General features: G+C 36.8%; 1 protein-coding gene across 3 annotated transcripts in view; it reads right to left on the reverse strand.

Moving 5' to 3' along the window:
* The window catches only part of AKT3 (AKT serine/threonine kinase 3), a 154,933-nt gene that overhangs the window by 59,497 nt on the left and 74,432 nt on the right, over positions 1-21,004 (reverse strand). For all 3 annotated transcript variants that reach the window (XR_005604060.1, XM_039568256.1, XM_010391764.4), the window contains exons 3-5: positions 15,393-15,518; positions 3,517-3,628; positions 1,941-2,085 (exon numbers count right to left, since the gene is read on the reverse strand). Coding sequence is in view for 2 of the 3 variants with exons in the window: in XM_039568256.1 (XP_039424190.1) it covers positions 1,941-2,085; positions 3,517-3,628; positions 15,393-15,518 (383 nt within the window). In the remaining variant the exon portion in view is untranslated. The remainder of the gene's footprint in view (positions 1-1,940; positions 2,086-3,516; positions 3,629-15,392; positions 15,519-21,004) is intronic.

The following is a 21,004-nucleotide window of genomic DNA, read 5'->3' on the forward strand; positions in this document are numbered from 1 at the left end:
GGAGGCAGTGGCAATTCGTCATAACGGTCACTTAATATTTTTTATTCCAAAATCTTCTGAGCACCTTTCACTAAAGTCTTCCAACAGTTAGAAATCTGTAGCGGGATAGTGGGATTCTGAGTTTTGGCTCTATTGTTTTTATTTTTTTTTTTTCTTTTTTTAACTTTATTACCTTTTTATTTATCTCTTTTTTTCCCCTAGTTTTGTTATTCTTCTCTATTATTAGGTGTTGAATATCACCATTTTTCATTTCATCTTTGTTTTGTAGATTTCGCTTTTGGCTTGTTGCCAAAGCCATTAAATATTCTGTAGCACTGCCCATACACTGTCCCAGCATATTATTTCAGCATTTCTTAAAGCACAAGTGGCAAGAGAGAAACAAAATGGATCCTCCTCCTCCTGTTCCCACAACCCCTTTTGTTGTATGGGAAAACACCCTGCACTTTGAACTAGGACAGCACATTCCAGATAAACTACTTGTATCAGACAGCACTAATTCTGACACCTTGAAAATGAGTGTTGTTATGCAGTGGTTTTATACTCCACTAAGAGGATACACAGGCTTGGAACAGTGCTCAGATCTTTAATAGAGCAAACCCAAATCCCTTCCACATAATCATGCTGCCTCTCACAAGGCTGACACATCTTAAACACTGCCTCTGTCTTGCTGTCACTTATCATATTTTACCCTGGAGCACAGTCATTAAATATCCATGCCACCAGGCTAAAAGTTCAACGTCAGTCTGACAATTATATGTTCAGAGTATTGTTACAGCTCTATATAATTGATTTTACCTTTTTCTATAGCAGACAAAGGTTAGAAATTTGCATACAATGAAACTACATACAAGAACTCTGTTTGGACTGCAAACTCAAGTTCTCAAAAATTAGGATATGATAGAACTAAAGATACCTATGACACCTTTGTTACATTCTTAAGGGTATAGTTATCAGCCCTGATTTTTCTACGTTTCTTACTTTATGTAGTGCAACATACAAAACATGCTCTATTAGTAAATAGATAAATGTTCACCATTTCTTGTACTGTTTGTCACTCAAACGCATTCAGTTACATGAGCTATAAGACTGTTTTGCTTTGTCAGGAGACTTAGTTTTCTACAGGCTTCACTCCTAGCTAGAAATAGTGAAGCCAGTCCTGCGTAAACTGGTTATTATTTTTCATGCAATTTCAGTGCATTTCTTGAGTCATGTCAACTCTGTAAATGAGAGACATCAGTTTGAATGACCCATTCTTCAAGAGTAGTCTATCCAGGACAAAATGGAGACACATAAGCAAACTCTGAATGGCATCAGGTCTTTAAAACATTCTCTTAGCTGTGTGTTTAACCTGTTGACTCTGGAGATGCAACCACAGGTATGTTATAGCCAACAATGCACTTGTTCCTACTTACACCAAAAGCTGTAAAGGACCGCAGAAAAATAAAATGTTGTTTTCTCTTACTTCATTGAAAACTAAAGCAAACTTATTTCCCAAGTTAGCAAAAAACAAGGTCATTAAAAGCCAGATCCTGCTAGCCTTTCTCATGCAAATTACCTAATTTGTACTGGGTATTATTTACATGAGAAAAGGGGCAAATGTACTTGTCCAAAGAAAATATTTTATTACCATACTTCTAAAACAGTAAACAAAAAAAAAAAAAAAAAGGATGAAATAATAGTAAAACAAGAAGCAGAATGTTAGTATGTGCCTGAATGGTTGAACTTTGTTTTTTAGAAGTGCTGTATCAGATAGCATAACAAATAAACAAAACTAGAGCAGTTTGGCTTTATTGAAATAAAACAAAAAAGTAGTTTGATGCTTATAATACACTGAAATTTATGTTGAAATACTCTTCCCTGCATATTGCTTTACCCAACTAGACCATTCTACAAAAGTTATTTACATATGAGCCCTGCCGGTTACTTTTTAAGGTCATTACCTTTCTTTTATGATGGGTTGTTGAAGCATCCATCTCTTCTTCTCCTATATTGTCTATCTGAGAAGTTGGACTACAGTTCATCCTCTCCTCTTCTTGCCTCTGAAGTCTGTCTGCTACAGCCTGGATTGCTTCTGTCCATTCTTCCCTATCACGAACAAGCCAACATCTCTATTAGACACTCATACATTACATAGTTCATAAGGTTTTTCACACGTGCTACATTGCTTCAATGTTCAATTCTCATGTTACACAGCAGAAGACTCATATTAATTAATCACTTCCATTTCCTTCCAAATTCTGCGTTTTGTTAAAGTGGTGAAGTTGACCAGAAAGGATCACACTATGTGGGTAATTTCAAGAATTAGCAGTTTCTGATTCTCTAAGTACTTTACTAGTGGAAACTTGAAAGCTCTTGTTCTGGGTATAATACACCTGAGAGCATAGGATGTCATCTCTTATGCAATGCTATCTCATAATAACTTGCTATCTTAAGACACTTTTTGGTATTCCCCCTCTCTTCAAGACATTTGCACAGCAAAAAAAAAAAGATTTCTTAAACCATATCACGTGTTCAACTCTTTGTCTGTCTCTTCTTAAAGCTCAGCTTACAGACTTTTTCTCAAATTTCCCTCAAAAAAGGCCCTGAAAGATAACTGAATTCCTACAAGCATCCTAAAAACCTGTGGCTGCACTGAGGGGCAGGCCCAGGTGATGGTTTCTGTGGAGGGACAAGCAGGGCCAGCTGAACAGCACAGACACACCAGGCTGCCCTTGAGCAGGCCACAGCCCCACACCAAGCACAGCACCTGCAGCCTTTTGCTCAGCCAGCAAGGGATACGGGATATTATCGTGGTATTTATCACTGAATGCAGTGCAAGGTACTAAACTGCACAGAAGAAAGACAGGGTGGAGACACAGTACCAAGGTAGATGAAAAAAAACCTCTACGTGAAACAACAGAAAAAGCAAAGTTGTTGCTTATTTACTGATACAAAAAATGATAGCCAGATCATAGTACTAGTCTCAAAAGGATAGATGTCCACAGTGGGAAGATTCAGAGCATCTAATCATAGAGAATGGAAAATTTGAGTGCATTATCCCATATCTCCTACGTGCATTAAAGAAGTTTTTGGTACATTAAAAAAGTTAATTCTTAAGAGCTTGTGAATGTTTACTGAAACAAGAAAAACTAATAAGCCAACATAAAATAAATTAAAATAATCATGCTGCTTTCTGTGCCAAAAGAAAGGAGCACATTAGGAGAAGTAAGACAGGAAGGCTGGAAATATTTCAATCCAGGCTTTAGATGTTCAGAATTTAACACTTCAGAGACATATCATGACATAGTTTTGGCTTATTTGAACACACTTATCCCACCTACTCGCAGGCAACTCTTATACTAGTTATGAGCTCAGATAACATTTTACAGAAGCTGACTTAAAAATCTTTAAGTAACTGCTCACATGTGCTCAGAATGTCACAGTTCCAAGTGCTGATTGCTGCGCTGGCCCAGCAGAGACTCTGCTGAGGCTTCTGTGCAAGGATCACAAAAAGGAAAACAAGAATGAAACCCTCACCGTTCCTCTGGAGTGTCTACGTGGAACGTCCTCTCTATGACAGTGGTCCACTGAAGACATCTGATAATGAATGTGTTCGGCTTTGGTCGCTCTGTTTTCATTAGCTGACATTCTAGAGAAATACATGACATTGCCTTTTTTATACGTTGCCAGTTAATGGGTGAAGAGCAAATAAAATTACTCAAAGGAAATACATTCAGCTTATGTATCCCCATTCAGGATCTATCCAGCACACAAGGAAGCACAGAACAGCAGTACAAACGTGGGCTTGAACAAAAGGTAGCAGGTAATAATCATAAGGTGAAGAAAGCAGTCAGACAAATTGATGAAACTTGTATTGTTGTCCATATAAAGAGTGCCATCTCCATTTGTTAACTCGGTCTGTGTTACGAGGGAAAGAAGAGTATTAGATCCTGGATTGCTATAGCATGCCAAGGAAACAGCAGTAGCCACTGGCATATTTTTCCATCTGCACCCAGCAGGAGGAATATGACATTTTCCCTTCAGTGGTAAGCATGTCACAATTACTGATAGTACTGTCACTTTAGGGTAAGATTTATTGTAAAATACCCTAGCTAAGAAAATTCAGATTTTGAAATTAGTCTGATTATTAAATATAGAACAACCCCACACACACCCCCAGTGGGGCTGCCCCAGGAAATCATCTCATTCTCTTTGTGCCCTAGGGCAGAATCAGGTCTACCTATGCTATTTCTCCTAAGTATTTCTCTACACTCCTTCTAAAATCCCCTAGAAGTACTAATTTCAAAACCCCTGTAAGCAAACTATTCTATCCAACTACAAAGAAATTAATTATTTTTATAGCTGGAAGATTTTTCCTAGGATTTAATGCAACTGTTCCTATAATTTCAGCACACTGTTTCTTGTCCTTTTGACTAAATTACTTCATCTTTTCAGCAGCTGACCCTTTTAGACATTTGAACACTGTTTTATCTCCCTTCAGTCTTCTCTAAGTCAATTCAATCAATCTGTCCTCACCAGTAGTGCTTTCAGATCCAAGATCTTCCTTGTTCCACAATTCTAGACATATTATAGACCACCTATCACTCCTCTGTTGTAAGACTACAACCCTGGCGATTCAGGCAATGGTTCGATGTTGCTGGGTATTAGTTCTACGATGCAGGATACTGCACTAAGCACCACAGCTGCAAAACTCTCTGACAAACTAGAACTCCTTATTCATGCAAATATATTTAAACATTTTTGAGAAGCTAAGGTTACTCTGTCAAAAATGTTACTTATTTTCCTGCAGCTACCACAACGTAGACACAAACCATCACATCTCATGTCTGGAATATTATCACTTGTTCAAAGTTGATCCAGATCAAATGTGTGCATGTGAGCTAAAATGATTCATCAGGTTCACAAATCAATCAATAATGATATGGAAAATGAATTCCTGTTCACCTACAATCTGCTGTAACTTCTTTTTGATATAGCTACCACCTACCAGTTGACCCACACCTTTTACTTATGGAGCTTACTATTCTTTATTCCAGTTAATGTCAACGCTTTACAAAAGTCATATGACATGTACCACTTAACAAGGCATGCTTTTCTTTCACAGAAATAAATTATTTTGGCTTGACATATTTTCTCTTCACAAATTCAGGATCCTGAAACCTCAACTATCATCCACTGCAATTTTTTAATTTGAAAAAACAAAGAAGAGTGGAAGTAGGTATGCCTGTCGATAGTATTCTTTTCTGCAGCTTAGCAGAACACCTCAGAAGCTTGACAGACACAGGTATGAGAAAGAGGAGTAAATGCTGTCCTATGCACATGTGTATTCCTTGATGAACAAACTTACATGTTCCCCATACATATATAAATTATTATGTAAGTCAGACTGCTCACTTGTCAAGGAGATGCCATTCCTTTTAACAAACATTTCATAAAAAAAGAGAAACAGTAGTTCACCCTCATTGCTTATACACACTCTGCTAGGTTTTGGATGGAATGAGAGCCATCCTCAACACATGGAAGAAAGATCTACAGCAGGATGGACACAGGAAGAGGGAATTTAACACAAAAGCTGGAAGAGAAACAAGGAGGACAGAAGCATGATGAAGTAGAGCTGCTGAGGGTACCTAACCAGGGTTGTAGCTGGGTGCAATTACTCATGAGATCAAAAAAACCCCTGTCTTCGGGGGTATGGTTGAAGTCCAACTATAATCAGAGTAACACTGAAGGCAGGGTTAACAGGCTTTTTTTTTAACCTCCTCAGCTGTAGTTCCAAGGAATGTGTGGGGCTACCTTCCCAAGAGAAGAGACTAGAAGCATTGTCTGCTCTAAGATTATCTCATCTTACTCCTAACAAAACCATCCTCTCATCTTTAATCCTATCACACTTCAATCATGAAGGCTGAAATTTTCTTTACTGGGTGTCTGCCTAAAGCTGCACACTGCTGGAAAATGCTGCTTTTTGGAGATGAGACTTAAAACTTGGCAAATCAAGACCTTTGATATCCTTTTAGTATTCCTGTGAAAATGTAAGGCATCTGGCCACACTACATGTGGGAGGGATAAGAGTGCAGTGGGAGGAGGGTAAAAATTACAATAACAATTACTAAAGCATAAAATCATTGAAAATCTATGCATTGAGTATAATCCAGAGGCTACAGCTACCTCCTGCCTCTCCACATGCTAAATTCAAAGCATTTCACTTATATTCATAATGCCTTACCCTCTTCCTCAGACAGTATGAAAAAGAAACTACCTCACTGAGGCAAAATCCAATGCAGAAAGATGGCGTACAGCAAGTTGTTTACAGGAGAGCTGTTAGGAACAAAAGACTAGGGAATAAAGGGAGAAAAGTGGAAATAGGACAGGAAAAAGACTGGAACCTATGTGAGAAAGAAAAGCATGGGAATAGCTAGAGTACAGCTAAACTAGAGTACCTAGTTTAGAGGAAGGAAGGTGAAAAAAAGTTGCCAGGGAGAAAAGAGAGGTGACTGTGTTAGGACAATCTGAAGGAAAAAAGGTACAGAGACAAACCTGCAGAAAAATCTGTACCAATCAAAAAGCACGTCCTCTCCAGTGCCTGTGATGGAACTGAAGATTTTGAATTCCACCACTTCTCTTTGCATACATTTAAATTGGATTATTTATGTTTTCCAACTCACATATGAAAAAATGGAACTAATAGAATTACACATGCCTATGTCCAAATGCTATGTATAATATGGCCTTCACCTATATGTATATAAAATATACTATATAAAGTATAATAAATATATATATAGGTATGTACATTAGGTAAATCTGTATCTAATACACTACTTATATTGCATGTTTTCAGTCAGTCCTCAAAGTGATTATTGAACACGAACAAAACATATGGACGCATATACTAAGCTTTGTAGCTACAAAAAAACCCATTTATTCTGAGTTTTCATTACAGATTATTAGATCAATTAAAGGTAATAAAAAGCACCTTAAGAATTGAAAATGGTTCTGAAAACATAAGAAAAATCCCAGACAAATAACCCCCAAAAACGCCATTTCACTATCACTGGAGGATATTATTGAAAAATAACATTTAGCAAAACTTAATTAGCTTTGGTAATATTCTGCTACAAGTGGCTAAAGACTTGATTTCCTCATGGAAGGTTACAATTTAATACATTTGTATCCGTCTCTTATGAAGCAAAAAGGATTTCAGAAAGGAGTGGAGGACCACTGTATTCTCAAAAGAGGTGTACTACCCATCCTTCTCAAGTAGATAAAAATAATTGAAGTCTGCTGATATTTAGTAGCCCCACATGTGTCATGTGCTGCTGTATACAAATGTATGGGATAAACAGTATTCCTGCCATGACTGCAACATGAATAAAAATTTCTCTGTGAATATCTTTCACCTAAGACTAGGGGGAAAAAAAAATCTATTAAGATGAATAAGTGCTGTAATACACAGTTACTGCTAATTACCAAAATATTTTTCTACTAATTAGTAGAAAAACCATAGTAGTTTGAGACAAGAGTGAATAGTTTGGAAAATACAAAAGCACAGAAGAAAGAGTGAAACTGGCTACTGAGAGCTGGCTCCGAATGCTCGAGTGATAGTTGGGTCATTACCAAGAGTAGAGAACATTCTACCATAATGTCTTCAAGTTTGCTACTATACATAAACATATGTAATTAAAGGACTGAATCTCAACTCAAAACAGTTGGAAGTCTAAATTATCATTCAAAAAGATGAGTAAGCCAGTAAACAGACAGACTCAACTTTGTGTTCTTGTATGCTAGCCATCTACAACTTGGAATTACACATTTTATTCCTAAAGCTTTCTGCCTTTCTGGGATGCAACATCGGTCATGAGAATTTTTCCTTTAATATTAGAGGGGAGGAAAAACCTTGGGGGAGAACACTTGTTCAAAGCAGCAAAATACAGAAACAGTAACAGAGAATGACAACTCTGTTCCAACAAGTGCTTAGCACTCCTTTGGCCATTTTTGGATGTATACAAAAAATGTGAAAAAAATTAAAAGAGTATAAAGAAATGCAATGGATGTTTCTCAATTATTGAAATTCTCTTTTCAAAAAACAAAACAAAACAAAGTCAGGTACATACCAGAGGTTAACTTTTGTCTCCATATCGACAACCAACTTGACAATTCTAAAATGTTAGACAGACTATCTTTTTCAAATAACTGCTACTGTCTAAATTAAGTAGTTATGCTAGTTAAACTCTCCTGAGCAACTCTAACTACAAACTGTATTTCAAAACGTTCTGTTTACTTTACACCATTCTGAACCACAGATGACAAAGTTTGCTTGAAGCTGTAATTACTCTGCAAAGCTGGGAAGCCAATTAGAGGGCCTGAAACCTGCCAGTTCCAAAAAAAAAAAAAAAAGCACAGATCATCTGTTCAGATTTTATTAAAAAGTTTAAAGTTTGAATTCTATAACTTTAACCGTATAATCACCAGCACTCTTTTCCTAAATGCAGTCATTCAGCATAAAAAAAAAACCAGAAAGAACACTAATACCATTTTATTATTTCATATATGAAAGGTTTCAACTTCAGCAGAATGTGTTGATATGGCTAGACAAGAATACTAAACATTCAAGCAGCCATAAAAAATTGTACTAAAAAATGAACAGAAGGTTGCATATCTGAGAAATTATTTCTAATACAGACAATACAGACTGAGTTTTAGCACAGAGGATAACTTCCCGTGATTATCAAATTATATCAAAAAACCAGTATCAAGCCACTGCTTGCATTATTTATAATGTATGCACTTTTAAACATATAGGGAGAGTGTTGTCTTTACACAGATCTGTATCTCTCTATGTATCTATCTATTTGCATAATAATTTAACCTTGATTTCTTGCTTTTCCCTTGGTCTTTCCTTTACAAGATAAACATTTTTGTCCCAACCTTTGCCTATTTAATTGCTAATCTAATTTTTCTTTCTCATATCAAAACTTAATGAACACACTCCTTACAAATACCTTTTTCTGTTGTTGCTACTCTGCACTCCAAATCCACACTTCTCTGATGACCTTTTTTGTTAGACAAGTAGTAGACAACTAGCAGAACTAATACACCATTTTCATAACACAGAGACAGATACAGATATTTTTGCTCATATACACATGAAAATCCATTAATTTTACATATAGTGACAAACATAGGTGTGTACCTACGCACACCCTTAGCTTGGTCCCCTTTTGATTCTCCCACTTGTTTACCCACTCCCTATGGGAAATCTGCTTCTTTGAGGCTTTCCAAAAGGCTTTATTCTTTCTTACTACATCTTATCTATGGGGAGTATCACCCTAAAATTAAATTTGGTCCCATAGAGGCTTATGTGAACAATTCAGTATCTCTTCTTTGATCCAGACAAAGACAGGTTTACCCTAAAAATGCTATTCCCAAAACTGTTCACAACAGATCATTTTTGTCCATTGTCCCCTTGAGCACATCACTCTTTTCTTGGCATTTCCCATTTCTTACCCAGCTCTATCACATCAACTATTGGAAGCTTTTCAACATGGTCTGTCCCCACAGCCTACTCTCATCCTTTTTATCATTTTTTATTCAGTATCAAAATGCCACCCATCCCTTTACTGTTACAATTTCATCACCAGTTCTCTAAAACATTTCTAATTTCTCTCTGTTTGTCATACTACTTCTCTTTAAAATCCTCCTTAAAACTCTCCTTCACCATGCCTTAAAAAACAGGAGGGAGGGAAGGAGGGAGGAAGAAAAGGGAGATGAGAGTAAAAATCTAACCTTGACAATGGATTAGTTGTTGATGTGCTGAGACCATTGCCTGTACTACAGGCTAATACTGTCTCATTGTTTTCTCATACTCCCCCCATCTGTTTGCATCCATCTGCTGTCACTTGTTTTATATTTGGAATTTTAGTATTTTGGAGCAGGGACTGACTTTTTGTTCTGTATGGGTAAAAATCCCACTTCTGTGGGGCTTGGCTCATGACAAGTACTTAGATGTGCTTTGATATTACAACATACATGACAAAAAACCCCTTAATTATATTCCTTGAAGCTGTAAATGATCAAACTTAATGCACTTCATCTTGCTGCAAAGTCTTTTATTTCCAATACTTCAAAAAGTACCAAAGTAGCATCCATGTCTTCCTGTCATTACAACTAGTTTCCCGTTTGCCCCTTCATGCAAAAGGGAGAATGGAAGTAGGAGATTTCTGCATGGGTTTTACTTTGTTTTCATGGAAGACAGTAAAATCATACATCCTTCTCTGTCTTTCATGCAAACACCCCAATTTTATTTAAGCAACTGGGTATATCACACCAGCATAAAAACTTTCAGGCCTGGGTATGAACTTCTAAGTCAAAGGACAGAATACCAACTATACCACCTAGAAACCATTCATAAAGCAATTTTAAAGCCTCCCAAACATTTCTCCATTCAACGCAGATGGAAATATTTCCTATACACATTAGATTTGAGTTTGAATTTCCATACATGTATTTGCAAATGGAGTATATGACACATAAATTGACTTTTTCTCCCCACAAGTATTTTCAACATTGAAAGAACATCTCTTATTCAATTCTACCACTATTACTTTGCAATCAAATTCACACCGTAATTGTAAGTACAGTTTTATCTTATCTCTGGGTTCATGTCACCCAGTATTGTAACAAATTTTCTACAATGGAATTAAATCTCATTGAAAAGTTATTTTTGGAGTTGCACACAAGGTCATGTCTAATGCAAAAGTATTTTGATACATAAATTAATCTCAAAACAGACATACATATTTTCCTACCCATTTCATTGAAGAATGTCTTCAGAATTCCCTAACATTATTCCCCCAAAACTTTTCAATCTTCATGTTCTGAGGATTTTTAAATCCCAAAAATAATAAAAACTTGTCTCTGGCCCACTGAAAAGTTAAGACTAGGGAAAAGATTCTCCATTTAGAATAGCCAAGCTTCTTGACAATCACTTCTGCAAAGAAAATTAAAATAAAGTTTATAAAAGATTGCCTTCTCATAATAACTAAAATTGCTTTATCTTTTTAGAAACAAGAGAAAGGGTAGCTGTACCAGAGTGCTTAGAAAGCACTATCTTTCAAGATAGGAAAAAAGTTCCAGGTGACATCATTTTTGGCCAAAGCTCAAAGGATACTGTGAAGGGATACAGCTCTTCCCAATTATTCCCCATGTAAAGATCAAAATGAAGGCAAAGGGCCAATTCTTAGAGATACTTCATCCCAAATGTGCTGTGTGATTACCTACACACTCACTGTGCATGTGAGAAGTTGAGGTTTTTTTACTCAGTGCAGTCACAAATCTTCCTTAAGTAGAACTGAAGTAGAATTCTTCTCCACTCTGCTTCCCCAAACAATGATGACAATCAAAGACCAAAGTGGTTTACATAAAGCAGCGTTTATTCCACTTACACAACAGTGGACCAGCTGAAAACAGCATTATAAGGCCATGTTGGGTTATTTTTGAGGGAGTGGGGGTGCACTGAGGAAATACATCCTGTTACCCAGAGTACTGGTTTTGCTCTCAAAGAAGCATAATGGAGTTGTAAAAGACAGGACATTTTTATCAGGCCTTTGCCTGTACAGAGAAGTCATACCAACTGAATCCAAAATTATTTTTAAACTGGTTCTGACTGCATAAATGCCTAAGCAAAAGCAATTTAAATTAACATATTTTATTTTGCAGTTGAAGTGGGCTAGGAATGCACACCCACTCAGTTACCGTGACTCAGTCAATCAAGAGTATCTGTACAAGCTACAGCAGTTTGATTACTTGCAACTGCTCCTCTCTACCTGGAAAGAGCTGAACTGATTTTGAACCAGACAATTCCAGTAAGCTCACACCTCTGAATTTACCCCTAAAAACCAGTATCACCCGGTTTTAAGTTTTCACAATGAACTTCCCACCCATGTAATTACACCGCCTTCATCTATCTTCAAGTGCACAGTAAGATACCAAGGCACAGCTTTTTGTGAGTCTCGGTGTCAGGGCATGAGCATCAAGGGACTAACAGCCTGCTTCAAATACACAGCTCTCACAACTTCCATTTAAAAGAAGGTGGTTCTGTTAGGTGTAAAATAATCTGGCCCCACAGGAGAGGAACCAGTGATTCCTACACACTATTCATTGTCACCAAATCTGGCTGATTTGTTCACCCTGCAACCTTGCAGCAGCTCCAAGATGCAGTGCAAGATGCCCATGGCTGCCTTCCCTGTGCACCCGAAGTTAGGAGAGTAGTGGCCACAAAGGGGTAAACTCCATTCAGGACACCTAAGGACAGCCTGTGTCCTTCCCCAGGGCTCAGCTCCACCCAGCCCCACTCTGTCATACCTTCACTCAACTGTGTTTCATCTTCAGTGCTCCAAGGAAGAGAGATCCCTCATCTCCATTTCAGGCTCACATGGCTCCCCTGCATTTTGGGCACCTGGCAATGGACTGAAGCATATTGTGTGCTGCCTCAGTCTCTCTAAGTGAAGTCTACCTGTTTACACACACACTTCCAAATGCCTTCCCCCTACATTTTCTCCCAAAACACCCCAAGGAAAAGGGATGGCCTCTGAACACTCCATTCTATGACAAAACACCACTCAATGAGAAAGGCTCTATTAGCAAAGACATCTTTATCACTGGAAGCACTTTTAGCAGTATGTAAAATAACTTCATTCTCTCCAGCCTTCTTGTCATTCCCAATGGAGTTCACAGATGGCAAAAGACCAGGGAAAGAGAAATGCTCAGGTGCGTAACTTTGAAGTTATCTTGGAAGGAATCAGGGAGCCACACTAGGGGAAATGATACTATGCCTGGGAAAGAGCTTTACTTCTGCAAAAGTAAAGCTGATGTCACAGAAGTGGAAGGCAGGGGACACAGGTGGGAAAATATCTACATAATGGAAGTAGCTAGCTTGACAGAGGTGCTTATAAAAGTTTTAAACTACACAAGTATCATACAAAGTAGAATTGTGCAAACTTTCCAGTCTTTAACTCCAACAGTACTATGAAAATAATACCACAGCCTTGGCCTTTTCTGCTTAAATAACAAATTGCAAGCAAGAGCCAAAGATGTCTATCATTTGGAGAGCAAAAAGTAGACTGAGACCACACTCTCACTTTACAGATAGCTACAAAGATTACATGAAGATAGGACTGTAAAGACATATCTTTAAGTCCCTGCCAACCTAATCAAGATGGTATTAACAGTGATCTCACACTCCATCTGCCTGGCTAGTAATTTATGAAAAATGTACTTCACTATTACAGGAAAAATATGTTGCGCTGCTTGTGGCCACAAACCTACTGCAGCAGCTCAGGAACTCTTGGATCAGAGGCCATGAGACCAGTTCTTGACATTTACCAGGTACTTCCCATGAGACGTGATTCATTCATATAGCAATTTTGTTTGTTTATTTGCCCTACTGATGATCTCATCTTCAGACAGATAAAATAGCTGATAAAAAAACTTACAGTCCCTTGCAATTTAGAGTATACTACCACCCTGGTTTGCTTTTTATCCTGTGAATCTACACAGGCACCCCACTTAATTTCATGAGATTCTTTTGATGAGTGATACATCGTCCTATTCTTGCACTGATCAGCCAACATTTCTGATATTACGCCTTTTCCTGTCAGAAAAACAGAAAAAGTCATCTTGCTTATCAAAACTGTATTTTTTCAATTAATATTGCATGCTTGTTCCTTTAGCTTACGCAGCCTAAGAATCAGACCTATAGGACTTGCTAGTTGCAGAAAGGAATGGGTTTTTTTGGTGGGGAGTGGTAGGGGTGGTGATGGAGATGGTGTTATTTTGGAAAACAATGTGAAATCTTCCAATTTCCATCAAGGCAAAATTCAGGGACAGCATTCTAATATCAGAATTACATAACATAACCTCTGGGTACCAAAAAACTCCCAGCCAAAACCAGTACCAACACAGTGGATTTAATTGCTAATTAAGTATTTCTTTGCTTGGCAGAACTACCATGTCGATTGCCCCTCTAGTTTCTGCAGCAAGGGGAGACAGAATATGCAACAAAGTACATGGTAAAGCAGGACAAAGAAGTATTTCTAGAAATTGTCTTTCTGCTGCGAACTGGGGAAAAAGTATCTAGAAAAATACTACCTGATAAAGAAGAGCAAGAATATGCAGAGCAACAACAAAGGAATAAATAATGGCCTATGATTTTGTCAACTCCTACTCATATGAACAACTTAAAGACATTGCTGCTTTTATGCTGAATACCAACAAGGCAAAATAAACCTCTAATACTACTAGAAGGTTTGCACAATCAATATAATTTCCTATTGCAATCAGAATATGCAAAGTTTTCGTCTTCTAGCTGCGAAATGATACATGGGCTTGGAGCACAAGATTATTTTCTTACCAAATAAAATACACAAATTACTTTGTATACATAAAGGCTGAGTCAGTCTCAGGTACAATTTTATCCAAAAATAGGAAAATTCACTCTCAGTAGCATTTGTTCCAACTTCAGCAATGAAGATGAAGGGAACCCTTTCCCTAAGCACAAATACTCTTGTGGCTCCTATACTCCTCTATAAAACTAAACATTGCAAAACTTATTGTACTGCAGTACACATTAATACAATTTTGAAAGACACTGGGTAAATTCTCCAGTGTTCCTCTGAAAGTTTCTAGCTGCGATATTTGCAACTCATACTTGGATTTTTTGCCCCCTCAATTTTGCTCCTCAAATACTTTCATTTTCTGGAGTGTTCAGAAACACTCACCAATCTCACTATGACAGATCAAAAACCCTACAAATTTGTCTTTTAGAAATATTCTTGGAAAACACACAAGCTTCACTTTATCCAACAGATACACACTTTGTTAATATATGCAAATTGTCTGATTGCTTGAAATTACTCATTAACCAGGCTGGAGAGCTGATTACCTGATTATCGAAGAGAAAAATAACTTAGCATGATTTTGTGTCATTTGACAGTCTAGATAATTTTCTAATTAATTTGAGTTTTCAAGTGAATTCAGAGATACTACTGAAAAACAGAGAAGAGGTCAGCGATCTGAATAAAGGTAAACTTTCCAGGAATTTTCTTCTTACAGCAATCATTTGTCAAATGTCCTCGTTATTTACAGACACTTCAGACACACACACACAAAAAATGAGAACTTAGACTTCCAAAAAACATTCAAAAACCAACGTATGGTTCTTCCATGCTACTGTAAATACATCATGTAGAGCTGGATGTAAGATTAGTGGTGCATTAGTACGGCACATGACATTAAACTTGCACTGTTACCAATAAATTCTGAATTATACACGAAGAAATATGTAGCAGATAATCTGTCAATATGCTGAGAGAATAATAAATACTGGAAATACATACTTGCCACTGAAAAGTTGTTGAGTGGATATGGCAGATCCACATCCTGGGGCTTCTCCTTATAGCCTATGAAAGAGCCATCTGTCTTTAGCAGGAAGTATCTTGGCCGCCAGTTTTTTATATATTCTCCTAAAGGAGAAGAAAAAAAAAAGTTCATTAGCACTGTACAAAAAACCCCAAACTTGAATATTAAAAAATGTATCATATTATCGGTATCAAACATTAATTATACCAAAATCTTTTCAGATGTTTTCAATTTGCAGAGAAAACCCTAATTCCGTCCAAAAGACAGGAAAATTAAATTGCAGTGGTAAGCCTGGACTGTACAATGATGCCTCTGGAATAAGAAGCTACAAGTATGGAATATATTATTCTACATTTTATCATACTATACTTTTCAAATATCCTACATGCTTACACCATAAACAATTCAAATTTTTTTTTCAGGAAAAAAAACAACTCTAAAGCTTGACTTTTAATAACGAAATGAAATCTAAACTACTACAAGGTAGAACAGTTCCCCTGCTGAGCAAAGCAGAAGTGATTAATTTCTTCAAAACATACACTAAGCAAATACAAGGAAATTGGGGGTAATGGAAAAACCTATGCAGAATATGCTTAAAAAATATAACTGAAAGCAAAAGGAATAAAAAAGTAGAAGCCAATTACATTGTAAGAGGTAAGTCCACCAATAAATCTACTGTGCCACCTTCCCCCTACCCCAGCCTGAGCAAAAGATTCTCCAATCTATGAGGAATTTAGGACCAGAAACATACAGAATACACAACCCCCTAATTAATGGCACTTATTTGCTATTAAGGGTGGAAAATTTCCTCAGTACAATGCCACACCAGAATCTCAGCAACAATTTCATCTTTAGAGTGCAATTACTCAATTCGGTACAGGCTAGTTTAGATTTGCCCAACTTCCCTCATCTTTGATTTCTATAAATTCTGCAGAGTAAATAATGACTATTACTAAAACTTTATTTAAAGTCACTGTTTCATCATTATAGAAGTGAGTATTTTCAGAAAAAAAGTGTACTAACAATGCAGAATTTCCAAGAAGGAACCTAGGACTTCTCACCATTTGTGAAATGCTCAGAACGAACCATCCCAGGGGCTGCACTGGTCCTGGGCTAAGCCCCAGCCCACCAGCGCCCTTTACCACCTCACTACCCTGTTAGCTGTAGTTATGTAGCTTTTAGGCCACTCAAAAGTCAGAAAGAAGTTTATATCCCCTACTGTGGAGATTACTTCATTAAAGCATAATCTAAAAATTCATTAATTGCACCTTCAGCTTTCCATCACAGCAATCAACTAATTGTCACTGAAGTTCAACATGGGAATTGCTGATATGGCCTTGATGAACTTGAGCACAGCTTGTAAGGATTTTGACAATACCCAGATCAAATCCAACTGCAGCCACTAACATGTCCAATTTTCAACATGTATTTAAGCAGAGAAGGAGAGTAGGGAATACAAGATGGAGAAAAGAGAAGAAAAATTAACCCTGGGCTATTCAGGCTGGCTTATGTAGCAAAACTCTTTCCTATTTAGTCCTGCTTCTACATAGCAGGGTACTTGCTTGACTTTGTTATGCAGACATTTTCACATAGGTAGAAAGAACTGAAAAAGCCCAAGCGTGACTTAATTTGACCACTAAATGACTACAGAGATATCCTAGAGGCACTAGTTACACTTGTATTGATGCAGAGCTTTATCTCAGGCCTTCGGTTCCAGTTTGGCTGGGAACCTCCCTACTGATACTGCCAGTCTGAGCTCATTTCACAGTAGGAAATCCCAGTTAACATGAAAGCATGCAACAAAAACCAAACCAAAACAAATAGGTACAGGATACTTTGTAAGTTGAAGAAGAAACACAAGTGCAGTGTGGGAAAACAAATGTGTAACTTTAATACCAGCAACAATGAAAAACTGTATCAGCATTACATGAAAAGCAACAAATTAAGTTTGCTGAATACTTGAAAATGAAATAATTATAGGCCTAAGTAAAGGTATGAGTCATATTTTAAAAATATTTAAAATACGCCCTGCAACAAATTTGCTGAAATCTGCATAGACTCAATAGTTGAAGGCAAAACAAAACCTAACATATCAGATCATCCAATGTAAGTTTTAAAAATGCTAACATCTTCGTTGCTTTCTTAAAGAGATGATAAAGAGAATCTTCTGTATTTTTCTAATAAACTACATCTCCTTTCTTGTAAGAGTAAGTGACTGTTAGGAGAGAAAGTGTCTGTTACTGGGTTTGCAATCTGTCAAGATCTTAGTCTTATCTAGAAGGCAGGCACCTAAACCTACTGAAGAATCCAAGGAGAGCATGGAGACTGTATCAACTCAGCCATCCAAGGGCTCAGGTTTCAGAGAGAGTCCTCTTTTGTGCAAGGAATAAACTGGAGAGGGAGATAAGCAGACTCTGCTCTAAGAATCAGGGCTGATAGGGTAAGTACACTTAAGTTACTCAGGAAAGAATGGAAGACTTTGTTTGCTTACATACACTCTCCAGAAGGAAACCTGTTGGAAAAGGAAACTATTCTAACAGGTGGCCTTACAGACCCAGCACACACTTCTCCAATCACTTACTCCCTCTTCACCACTTAGGACAACACTTTAGATTGAGCAGCCAGCAGCAGCCAAACACAGATTCTCTAAATCAGAAAACTGGACAGATTTTTAATCATCTGCTGAGTTATGCAGCTGATGTTATGCCCGGAGAAGAACCATTAGAAGAGTACAATAGCACTTCCAAGCTCCTCTGAAGAGAGTTAGCAACTTTGGATAATCATAGGACAGATAAGTACCAGTTTACCTATGAGCACAGCTGTACCTTCGTTTTCGCTCTGCAAACTATAGCCAGACACAGAAAAAGCAATTTAAAAGCCATTGTTAAACACTATGGCTTCATGAGGATCCATATATTTCTTTCACAGACATATTTCTTCGAAGAATTTTTCTCCCAAGTCGTTTCCCAACATGAATCATGGCCAGACTACTTTTACAAAACATCTATACAAACATGCACACACACAAACTCTGGTTTTGTCTTGAAAATACTAATCCAATTCCTCTCCAAGGCCTATATGTGAACATTTATCATCTGCCCTATATTTATTTTGTAATTTAATTAAGAAATGGGTGAACGCTTTTGAAGACTTAACTGTGGTATCAGTTCACTTAGCTACTCAAGTGGTTTAAGGGCTCTCAAGATGCTCTCTAGGTGCTCTCTTGTAGCTGCATTCCTTTTACATAATCTGCCTAAAGATAGAATAACATTTTAGTCCATACTTCTTAATACATGTGCTTACTGATTTGCCTTGAAAGAAATTCTCCATATAAAAAATGCTACAGCAAAGCAGAGTATTTGAAAAGAAAAAACACTTCCACATGTCTTCTAACTTAGCAGCCCTACATCTAAAAAAAAAGCTTATTTCTCAGTATTACCAATATTAAATAATTTTAAAGATATTTGGAATGCATGTTTATTAAATACTTCAACACAAGCAAACTAGAGGAAATTTACATGTGAAATTTATTAATTCAAGTGAAAAGTAATTCTATGAGAGATGAGAAGTCCAGGCAGGCTAACTAAACCACAAGATATCCTGACAATTTAATAAAATGGAGCTGCAGTATTTAAAAAAGCAGTGGATCTGCCATAGAGCTTTAATCGGTTTGTACCCTGCTTCCTGCTGAGTTATTGTAAGTTAAATTATTATTTTGCCTAAATTTACACCCTTCTAAGTTGAAAACTACATTCTTTTAGGATCTGTTTATTAGACAGTAAGAAGAGGTCTCTAATTGCAACCTCTGGAGCAAAGAAAGCCAAGTAATTCCTACATCATTTTAATTCTAGGCAAAGTTTTTAAGCTGCTTGAGGAAAGTGGCACTAGAATATGCATCTTGCTGATCCATACAGACAATAAATACATACACACAAAATACAAATTTTATGTTGTTGGGGTCTGCTTTTCTTAATAACTACTGAGAGAATACACCCAAAAGATTAAGTAAGACAGCAGTATATTCCTGAAGCACATGAAAATTTAATCCGATCTTCATGCAAAAAGCACCCTCGTAACATGCAACTCTTTAATTAACGTTGTATTTAATAATACACTGGCTAACAACAGTAACAAAGAGTGCTTAATGAAGGTTTGTTTAGAACATGACCCTCGCGGCTGCCTCTTCACTTGCCTCTGTACTGCAGCCTTAATGATTTTTCTTTTTTTTGCCTTTGACAGCCAGTAACAAGAAACCTGCCTTCAGGACATTTCACAAAATATGTTGATTCCAGTGATGCAACATTGGTAGTTTTCATACTGTTGAGAAGCTTCACAAAGGAGAGCTTTCTAAGAAATCGTATGAGTAGTAAAAAAAACCTGTGTTAGACAAACCTATCACTCAGAAGTTTGCAATTTTTTTACTTTACCTTGCAACCCAAACTCTCTCTTCAAACATGTATTTCATCTTAGATTTGGCAGTTGCTATTGTTAAGTCTCACCTTTTGTAATCCTTAAGCATATGGAAATTTAGCAATTATTGAAAAATTAATCAGCAATTTAAAATTAATCTTATTATTTTAAAACGTATTTTAAAAAAACACTTTTGCAAAACATCTACATTTTTCAATATGTAAATGGTTTCAGAGGTGTGAAGGAAATGTCTTTAATATACAGTGCTGATAAGCAACAGAAACCTGAGTTCAAAAACTTGCTTCCTTAAAAGAAGCAACAGCTGCCACACAGACACAAGTGAGATTTAAGGGGGGGGGGGGGGGGGGAAGGGAAAAAAACCCTCCAAAAAGAGAACACATCAAAATTCTGCTTCTTGTCTGTTTCATCAATTTACTCAAATGGATTTGATAGAAATAATACACAAACATTGTCTCCCCTCTTTTTTTTTTTTCTCTTTTTAAGGCATTTTTTGTTAGATCAAACTCCCTACAAAAACATTTAATTAAAGAGAGGGGGGGGAAAAACTGAATTTATCTAAGAGCATTAAGCAACATTATATAAAAATAAATCACACAACTATATGCGAGTTTTCTTTAAACGGAACAACTGTAATTAATGTCAGGTCAAATAAAATTGTCAGAAATAATGCCAGTGGTTTTGAGACTGAATTTCCTTACCTTGGCCCTCTGAGGGCAGTGTTACCTAACACATGATTGGAAGCATCAGCAGACTATTTGATTAAGTCAGTAGACACTAAGTAAATGCAAAGCACTGCTGTTAGAATATTTACTTACTTTTAATTTCATTGTAAGAAATTTGCAGCACAGTTCAAAGCTACTGTATAAAATAAATGTTTAAGATAAGTAAAAAGTATATCTATCCTAATAATTTATGTCCTTCAATCTAATTGAGTGTGCAATCATATATTATGCAAGTATTTTACAAAATCTTATTGCATAGTAAAAATTTAAATGAACCTGTGATTTTTTCTAACACGCCTTAGCATTTTAAAAGGTAGTTTTATTAGAAGCCCTCTCATAAGTATTTGCTGGCAGTTCAAAGAAAAGCAGAATTTGGAACTACCACTTTCTGATTCTCTCTTACACTGTGAGACAGTGATTATTTATTTATACTAACT

Source organism: Corvus cornix, chromosome 3 (genome assembly GCF_000738735.6).
Source record: "Corvus cornix cornix isolate S_Up_H32 chromosome 3, ASM73873v5, whole genome shotgun sequence".
NCBI lineage: Eukaryota > Metazoa > Chordata > Aves > Passeriformes > Corvidae > Corvus > Corvus cornix.